Raw genomic sequence first — 9,573 nt, 5'->3', positions numbered from 1 at the left:
GAAAAGAAAATAATGGTATTTTGAGTCGCTGATTGCTGCGACAAAGTGGCTGTCGCTTCATTTGACTGCAACTTGGTAATACCGATTATTAATAGTAGCTTTTTATTAAATCTTAATTCTTTACGATATAATTGGTACAAATCGAACTGTGTTCATCTTATTTTTATGCTTGTTGATACTATAATATGGTAATAACGAAAACCTTCTGTCCCAGATTATAAAACAGACATTTGACATATCTGTGGAACTTAAGGATGTATTGACTATATAGTCAATCCCTAAAGTTTATGCACTTTAGAAACTTATTTTTTAAAAAGAAATCAGACGTCGGAAGAACATTGCTAATAACAACCAACAAAAAAAATTTTCGATTTTTCCGAGATTTTTCCAAGGGGTACCCCTTCAAATTTTGCGAAATTTTCGTTTTTTGCCAATAACTCCAAAACGGATGGACGTAGGGGGACATTTATAGGACCATTTTGTAGAGGACGACGAGATCTACAATTTCCGTATAAAAATTTATTGCTAGTGTCAATAGTTTACGAATTATTTGCAAAAAACTGTTTTTTCGTTTTTCGTCAATAACTCGTAAACTATTAATGCTAGCGAAAAACTTTTATACAGAAATTGTAGATCTCGCCGTCCTCTACAAAGAAGGTCTTATGCAATTTTCCTGTAGGACCTACAGTTTAAGAGTTATTGAGGAAAAACAAAATTTTTTGTCAAAAGTTCGCTGATTCAACGGTGGAATGGTCGGATTTTATCAGTACCCATAAAATGCCAAATAATCATACGTAACTCGTTAAATATCGAAGTTAGAAGGAAAACAACTTTTATTTGAAGCATTTTTCGCAATTTTGAAAAAAAAAATTTTCTACTGCGTCAATACTTAATTGGATATTGCCTTCTATACTTTTTAGCACGTAGCTATTTATTATTAGCATTATTCTTTCGACATCTGATTTCTTTTTAATTATAGGAAATGCGTTTTTCTAAGGTACATAAACTTTTGAGATAGACTGTATAGCCAATACATCCTTAAACATTCACTCATTCAACAGTTTTTAACAGATAGCATGAAATCATGAACTTTATAAAAAGAATGTTTGTATTTATTTTGCAAAGAAGAATTGGTATTACTAACTTAAGGTCGATGGCAATTAATTAACGTGAGATAAATTCGCGAATCGAGCCTGAGAGGCTTTGTCGAAGGGAATCCAGTGCCAAATGTATATCTTCCCAGGCGTACGACATTATCTCGTTGCGTACAGAAAAATACGGGATGTTCACTACAATACGCGCGATGAGAGCGATCGTTTGCTCAAAAGTGCAACCGTACTATTATCATTTTTTCCTTCGATTTCGTTTGTTAATCTCTTTTTGTTACATGCATTCGACGCGTGCAGGTGTTGCGTGTTACGTCGTGATTCGCTTGCTCAAGTATCTTTCTTCCCTTTTTCTCGTAGAATTGTTCGTTCAATGACCACGTGATGTGAACGTCACGCGTGAATTTCTTAGAAATTATATCGGTATACGGGTATTGACATACGTGTAGGTATCGTGAGTGACGTTCACGAGGCGATCGCTTGGTTTATCAATTGAATGTGCATTTTCAAAGAGAAACCGACTTTCACCTAATCTTTATCGTAGCGCGTTTATCACGAAACCTCGTAATTCATAATTTGCCAATATTTCGGCGCAACATTATGGTGCTTGAATTACCAAAGGATCGTGAATTTTTGGTAAACAATTTCACCTCTCTATGAGGATTGCAATTAGTATTTTATAATCTATTTTTTCAAACTCCAAATAATGTTCATAAAACATTTGAAATTAATCTGTTGGAGCTGAAAGAATTGCCCGGAGTAATTACTATCGCTCTTATTATCTGAACGATGTGTAATAGCGAACGCAATATATTTTTTAATGTAATAAATGCTCTCTGGGCGACTGTGTACAAGGATTACCTGTTAAAGAATACTCGTTACAGCTATACCTATTAGAAAGATTTAAAACGGCCTTCGACGACCTTAAAATATCCTCATATTCGCTTAGAGAATTGTTCACGCGTATTTCTACCAACTAAAAACTTTTATCGCAACATAACATTCTACAGTCAAATGTTTTCACGCACTCTAAACTTATAAAAATACGATCAGGTGAACGATTATTACCAGACATCTGTAAGCTTGATCTTTTATCTAAAATTCTGTCTAAAAATTTATGCGTAACACAGATTGTCTTTAAATAAACATTTCATTTATTATCTATTTCAAAAGTGCATCGCCTAAATTTTGAAATTATGCCACACAGGCATAAGTTTTAAGCCTAAACGTTGGCTTAAACTTTAATCGTAAAATCTAGTTATGTATATGCTACCATGTGGCGCCAATTTAAAGAGCCAGCAAATTATTTACTTGTAAATAGAAATGTTTTATCGATACATTATCGTTGCATGCTACCCGGTTTTTCATTCGGATACGGAGTTATGCGACGCGACGTATTTACACGCACCTGGCACGCTCGGACACGTTAGTTAGACACATATTAGTGTCGCTAGAAGAAGGACGATAGATAGATCGATATAGATGAAAAATATATCTACTCGTACACGAAGTACGAATAAATAAATACGCGCTGGCGGTAATTTACGTGAGAGCATTATACATATATGATATATATATACATATATATATACATATATATACATACTAATCTTGCTGAATATTCCAAGAAAGTCTGTCCATTTTTTCGAATGTCTCGAAAGTATTTTAATCTCTATTTAATTGTTGCGTGACATACGGCGCAATGGCAGAAGAATGAGTCGTATGGGACTTTAAACACACGACATTATTACAATTTAGAAGAAATCGTGCGTGATCATTAATATGCTTAAGAGAAATATTTCGTTCAGGAACAACTTAATTGGCAACAAATTGCCGAGAGTGGTTTCACCGAAAATATTTCTCACATTTGCGCTAAGCATCGTGCTGAGGTCGAGGCGTGCGTAAATTGACTAGTCCTTAAGTTCGGTGCTAATCAACAAGAAAAACTGTGCAAAATATATATGAACTCGCCTTATCATGACGTCTACGACTCCATTAGTTATGTATCTTTTTAAACAAGCGGGTTTAACTCTTTTGAGATAATTTAGATTGATCTACAGACATTAAGGAATTTTTATCGACTCGATTACACTTTCCCATGTTTACCATTTCGCGTCTTATCTCTTCTTTTTAAGTGATAAGTTCGATTAGAGTACACGCGAGCACCATTCAGACGATACACGATCCTCGAACCGTGTGTTATGCGTGTTTGATCTTAATCTGCAAAGAGTTAAACACGAAACAGAAACATTCTTCTGACGTTGCGCGACGAATTTTGCACGTAATCATTATGTACAGAAGCATATTTGCGAACGAGCCTCTGTACGTACATATACACATATATATTTCTAATCCTATAATGTGTATACCGAAACTTGTATGCACATTTCGACGTGATTGTGTACGAGCAGAGGATGTTAACCGACTTCTGTCGAGGTAACACCGCGAGCCACTCTTCGTCTTCGTTTCACGTTGCGAACAATGAATTCGAATTCTTACGATTAGTGGTGTAAGCGAACAATATACTATAATCGTACAATTTGATCGACCTAACAACTGTTTATGATTCGTTTACCATTGTGCATTTTAATGCTGATGATGGATGATTTCAATGAATCAACTTGACAACATGCAGAGAACGTGAAAGTTATTATTACAATTTCGAATTCAGGAGAAAGATTACAAAAGTAATAATAGTGATTTTAATTGGGATATCTTAAGGTACATAGCGCGCAGGTCGTGCTACGATTTACATAATAAAAAACGATTCTTCTTAAAGTTTTCAAACACACATCTTATTACGCGTAAGAAGTATGTGTACAGGAATGATATAGACTAGAAAGTTTCTCGAGTATTGTGCCAATCATAACATTTTAAGCCGCCCAGAGATCTTGTATGTCCGTTTGTTCCTTTTAACGACAGAACAAATAAATGGTAGGTCCAACGAAGGTATACGAACCGTCTTTAACAATTAAAATGTAATAATGAAATCTCAAGGAGGGTAGCGTTTACTAAAAATTTTGAACGATCCCTTGCCAGTCTTCGATACAATTTGATCTTCCATTATGAATCGTCTTCCCGATCTTAATTTTTTTTTATATGCATAAATCGTATCATGGACACAGACAAGTGTATTATATTGCATTTGTATTTGTATAAATGATTTGTAGTTGAAACCCCTAAACGGAATGTACATGAGTGATAGCTAAAGTGACCTTTTTCTTCTTGACACGGTGCGGATTAGTAAAAAGGATACAGTGATATCTACAAATTAGAAGGATCGATAGATGCGACAGGTAAAGACGTGAAGTTCACCTGATCGTTTTGGTCAGATCCAGTTTTCTTCAATAACAGGCTTCCTTCATTTTATGACGGGCGAAACGATCATTAATACTGGTTAAATTACACAGGAGGACAGGAAGACAGAAAGAGTGGCTCTCTCGACATGTATTTCAATCTTCCGTATTGAATTTTAAGTGTTACTAATCGTAAGATCGTAAGGCTGACCTCCTATGTCTAATGTGACGATTCGAGTTGAGAGTATGTATACCGAGGAGATAAATTATTTATTTGTTTACGATAACGAGGCCATTTGCGAATTGTATTTCGGGCTATTCGCGTATAAACTCGAAAGACTATCGCTGCAATGGTAATTGCAGCGACGATAACCGCCCGAAGGTGCGACCCCGTCTAAAGTGCACGAATTCCACGAGCACGTATGTACTATATGATTAAAACAGAAGATATAAACAAAAGAAAACTCATAGTACTTACGATCGCGTTAATCATCTGCGATAAATAAGACATTACGACTAACGGAATCGAACGTATTGTGCATTATATGTCGGGAATGAAATAAAATCAAAATGAATCAATTGACATTCTGCGTGTCTTCTCAATGTAACAATCATGATCTACAAATTCCTGTATTTCTTAACAAAGCATAATTATATTTTTACTTTTATCAATTCCTTATAAAGTTAAGAACTATTAGCACATAAAATCGAGGAGGTATTACTCGGTACTATTAAAGAGTGGCAGTACCCGAGTAATGAAACATTAGGTCCAGAGGGGCTCAAACAATGATCTATAGATCATTGGAGTCAAGACAGAGTGGACAATCACTCTTTTCGGTGGTACTCGGTATCGAGGAAGTCTTTGGATCATATTTAGTCAAGGATGGCGAAATAAAAATTCTGAGATTCATTCCCATTCGTTTATTAATTAGAATTTAGACAACATACATTAAATTATGGATAGATCAATGTACAATTTGAAGTCACACTTTTCGTTCGTTAGTACATTTCTTGCTGAAAATCATTATATTCCGATCGTCTTCTTCGCTCTTTAATGATCCTCGATGCACGTACGGTATATTTAAATGAAAATCATAATGCCCGCTCATTGTTCTGATGAATCTATATACAATTTGCCGTGCTCCATATCTTTATAGATGGCAGCTCCGGTGTGGAATGCGAGAGTTTCTCTTCTATAAGAATGCATTCAGCATGTTCTGTTTACAGTGCCGTAGTCGCGTCCATCATCCTCGCCAATCGTCGCTAGGTTGCGCATTCGTTTCCCCGCTCCTTCCGTTCAGTATTATTATGTTTCGCACGATTCGTTATTGGTGATGTTCAAAGGCGTGGTGGGTTCGCGTACTTTTGAAAGCTACTTCGCGTGACAATTGATCTCGGAAGTGGTGGTCGGCCAATAATACGCAGTAATGATTCCGTGTTACACGACGATCTATGTTCTCTCGGTGGCCGTGCTTGGTGTCAATGCTCTACACGCGAAGGATCCTTTGGCGCCTCACGGAAGATGCGAGCCGATCAGAATCAATTTGTGCATGAACATCCCGTACAACGAGACGATCATGCCCAATCTAATGAATCACCAGAAGCAAGAGGACGCCGGCCAAGAAGTGCATCAATTCGCGCCGTTGGTGAAGATGAAGTGCAGCCCCGACCTTCGTTTCTTTTTGTGCACCGTGTATGCACCCGTTTGCACAATCATTGACAGGGCCATACCACCGTGCAGATCATTGTGCGAGAGTGCTCGTGCGGGGTGCGAACGTTTGATGAATAGTTTCAATTTCTCCTGGCCGGAGAATCTCGATTGTTCCAAGCTGCCTGAAAACGGCGGTCCCGAACTTTGCGTCGGTCATAATGAGACAACACCGCCTGAACCATCGCCTTCGGAATTTCCGCGACTACGTATGCCGGTAGCAGAATTTCAACCTACTTGGACCGGGGGTTCGAAACCGCATGGCAGCGGTTACATGCTCGGCGCCAGGGATTTCGGTTTCGTTTGTCCGATGCAGTTCAAGGTCCCACACGATCTCGGATACTCGTTGAAGGTCGGCGCTAAAATTGAGCCTGATTGCGGCGCGCCTTGCGACGGAATGTTTTTCTCTGAAAGGGAGCGACGATTTTCAAGGATATGGGTCGGCACCTGGGCATCTGTTTGTGCGGCTTCTTGCTTTTTCACCTTTCTGACGTTTCTCATTGACACGAATAGATTCAGGTGAAAAAACTGTTCATTGTATTCAGATTGATGCAAATGCATACAATAGTTGTACTTGTATGAGATTGAAGATATATCTGTGTGTATACTATTGTAGTCAATGTATTTTTAGTTCCTCTAATTAAAATCATGTGTATTTTATTTCATATTTAGGTACCCTGAAAGACCAATCATTTTCTTGTCAGTGTGCTATTTAATGGTTGCATTGGCATATGTGATTGGATGGGCAGCTGGCAATTCTATTGCGTGCAGAGATCCTTTCCCACCTCGTATAGATATGAGAATACAAATGGCTTCAACAATTACCCAAGGTACCAAGCACGAATTGTGCACAGTACTTTTCATGGTGCTTTACTTCTTCGGGATGGCATCCAGCATTTGGTGGGTCATCCTTACGTTAACATGGTTCCTAGCTGCTGGGCTAAAATGGGGCCATGAAGCAATAGAAGCTAATTCACAGTATTTCCATTTAGCTGCTTGGGCAGCACCAGCAATAAAAACAGTTACTGTACTTGCGATGGGAAAGGTAGAAGGTAAGCTATCGCAAATTTAAGAAGTTAAATTAAGAATGCATAATTTTTGTATATGAAATAAATAGATTAATTTTTATTTCTCAGGTGATATATTGTCTGGCGTTTGCTACGTGGGTTTATGGGATGTTGACGCTTTACGTGGATTCGTATTGGCACCATTATGCCTTTATCTAATCCTTGGAACAGTTTTCTTACTAGCTGGCTTTGTTTCTCTTTTCCGCATTCGTACGGTTATGAAACACGACGGTACAAAGACTGATAAATTAGAGAAATTGATGATACGTATCGGCATGTTTTCCGTGTTATACATAGTTCCTGCACTGATTGTCATCGCTTGCTTATTTTATGAACAAGCATACTTCGATCAATGGATGTTGACTTGGAATATGGAGATGTGTTCAAGACCTGGACCACGATCTTTATATTCGATACCGTGCCCTGTCGGCGAGCGCACCCGCGACGTCGGTAAGCGACCTGAGTTTGAAGTTTTTATGATAAAATATGTAATGGCTATGATTGTCGGTATAACAAGCAGTTTCTGGGTATGGTCGAGTAAAACGTTGACCAGTTGGCGGCAGTTTTTTAATCATTTACAAGGACGCCGACCTGAAGCGTATGTTTAGAAGTTAATTCTATGCAAAGATAAATAGGAAACTTTTGCTTTCCTTAATTACTATATTTGATCATTGAATATCTCGCTCAAACAGTATCTAATCAAACTGTCACGCAAAGACATGTATTTTATATTGCATCTGATGGAGATCTTCAATTAATGTAAAGTAACATTACTAAATTCAATTTATTGGAAACAGATTTGGGAATAACAAAGATATGCAGTTTTATATTATTTTTCTATCTTGTCAGTGCATTATGAAGAGTAACGGGAATTATTACAAATGTACTGTGCCAAAATATTTTTTTACGATTGTATTTTTGTTTAAAGTATTTGTGATGTTTTTCAATATATTTTTATGGAACGTAAATAAGAATTGTATAAAATGTTAGATCTAATCATTGATTAGTTTTCAAATATTATTAGAAGATATTTGCATCACACTTTAGGTAAAAAAATTCTTCCTTTTCGCATTAACGGAATTGACAACTAACAATTCATTGTTTAAGTTACATATGCTCAAATTGTTTACAGACAATGTGTTCAATGTTTATAGGTGTACTTTTCTACAATACTCATAACGAAGCAAATATTAATTTATGTCTCATTGTAACTTGAAAATCTTCCATTTCTATTTCATTTTTATCGCTAGATCTAGAACAATTACGCTTACGAATCTCGCGAACAGGTTTTATACTTTTACACGGACAGCTTTAGAAACATTTTACGACATTCAAGACTTTAATAACATTCATGACTTTTTACTCTTAATTTTTAAGAATCTCATTAAGAAATATGGTTTTCATTTCTTAACGCATTTTCTGAGACAAACACTCTGCCTTTTGTAGAATACAAGTTAAGGCAAGCGTATCTTTCCGAAAGATATAAAATTAGTTGTAAGGCGTACACTACACTAGGTTTAACTAAACTTGTATATACTTACATATGTTAATTTTACTATGTACTATAATATATTTTTAAAAGATTATGTACATATACATGTTTGCCAAGTAGTTGGCATTTTCGTATGTTTCCTATGCGTAATCAAATCAAATCTTGAAAGTCTTGATAAGTGCGAGTTCTAATCGAAAAATATTCTGTAAACACTCGCGCGTCAAGCACAATCATTGTTCCAGTATAACTGATCAATTCGTCCATTGAAACTGTCGAGCTTTTGTGTATGTCATGTATCTACGGCGATTAATAAAAGAAAAAGCTATTAGTAAAAAATTTACTGTGTAATTAAAGCAGCCGTACTTACATTATAGTAAATGCGCAAAGTGTCATATAAGTATGAAATATACGTGACGTTGTGTAAAGTAATTATGATTATTATATTCTTTATATAATAAATCAAGATTATATACATAAAAATAAATAATTTATACATGTAAGTTTATTTGAATCAAATCTGTTTACAAGTATATACATACATATATATATATATATATATATTTAATAAAATATACAATTACTCGGAATGGAGTAGGTAAAAACTGTCAATTACAGTTATTGTAATTTCATTGATTTGTCACTTAATTTCTTTTCATTTAACAATTCTTTTTTTGGACGTTTAAGAAATCCAATTTTTCTCAAATATCTTACAAGGAATGGTGTTACTGCTAGCGTGAGTGATATTCGAATAGGCGCCATTAACTTGTGAATGCTATACGCAATCAAGAAAGTTGACGAAGTATTAATAGCACTGTCTATTTGTTGGTTGGATGTGACATAAATATTATTAATGATAGGTTTTAAATCTATCCCACTGAAATGAATGTTTCTTTTAATAAGTATA

The 9,573-nt window shown here is 35.9% G+C and overlaps 2 protein-coding genes across 3 annotated transcripts in view; one reads left to right on the top strand and one right to left on the bottom strand.

The window, feature by feature from the left end:
- Positions 1-969: 969 nt before the first annotated feature.
- On the top strand, positions 970-8,124 carry fz (frizzled class receptor). Its single transcript, XM_018031495.2, has 3 exons — positions 970-6,629; positions 6,783-7,162; positions 7,247-8,124. The coding sequence occupies exons 1-3, from the start codon at positions 5,830-5,832 to the stop codon at positions 7,783-7,785; spliced, it is 1,719 nt and encodes a 572-aa protein (XP_017886984.1). The 5' UTR covers positions 970-5,829; the 3' UTR covers positions 7,786-8,124.
- A 599-nt stretch (positions 8,125-8,723) lies between these two features.
- The window catches only part of LOC108629165 (uncharacterized), a 4,068-nt gene continuing 3,218 nt past the window's right edge, over positions 8,724-9,573 (bottom strand). For both annotated transcript variants that reach the window (XM_018031643.2, XM_018031644.2), the window contains exon 5: positions 8,724-9,545. In XM_018031643.2, coding sequence (XP_017887132.1) covers positions 9,285-9,545 — 261 coding nt within the window. In that variant the 3' untranslated portion in view covers positions 8,724-9,284. The remainder of the gene's footprint in view (positions 9,546-9,573) is intronic.

The sequence above is a fragment of the Ceratina calcarata genome, unplaced genomic scaffold (genome assembly GCF_001652005.2).
Source record: "Ceratina calcarata isolate Rehan_Ccalc_2016 unplaced genomic scaffold, ASM165200v1 scaffold554.2, whole genome shotgun sequence".
Lineage (NCBI taxonomy): Eukaryota > Metazoa > Arthropoda > Insecta > Hymenoptera > Apidae > Ceratina > Ceratina calcarata.
Note: the sequence above shows the minus strand (reverse complement) of the source record. Positions and strands in the feature narration are given on the sequence as shown.

Bases quoted from the DNA above. Each gene is read 5' to 3' on its own strand.
- fz (XM_018031495.2), top strand. From the start codon at position 5,830: ATGATTCCGTGTTACACGACGATCTATGTTCTCTCGGTGGCCGTGCTT. The intron at 6,630-6,782 runs GTGAAAAAACTG...TTTCATATTTAG, and splicing joins ATTGACACGAATAGATTCAG to GTACCCTGAAAGACCAATCA. The intron at 7,163-7,246 runs GTAAGCTATCGC...TTTATTTCTCAG, and splicing joins TGCGATGGGAAAGGTAGAAG to GTGATATATTGTCTGGCGTT.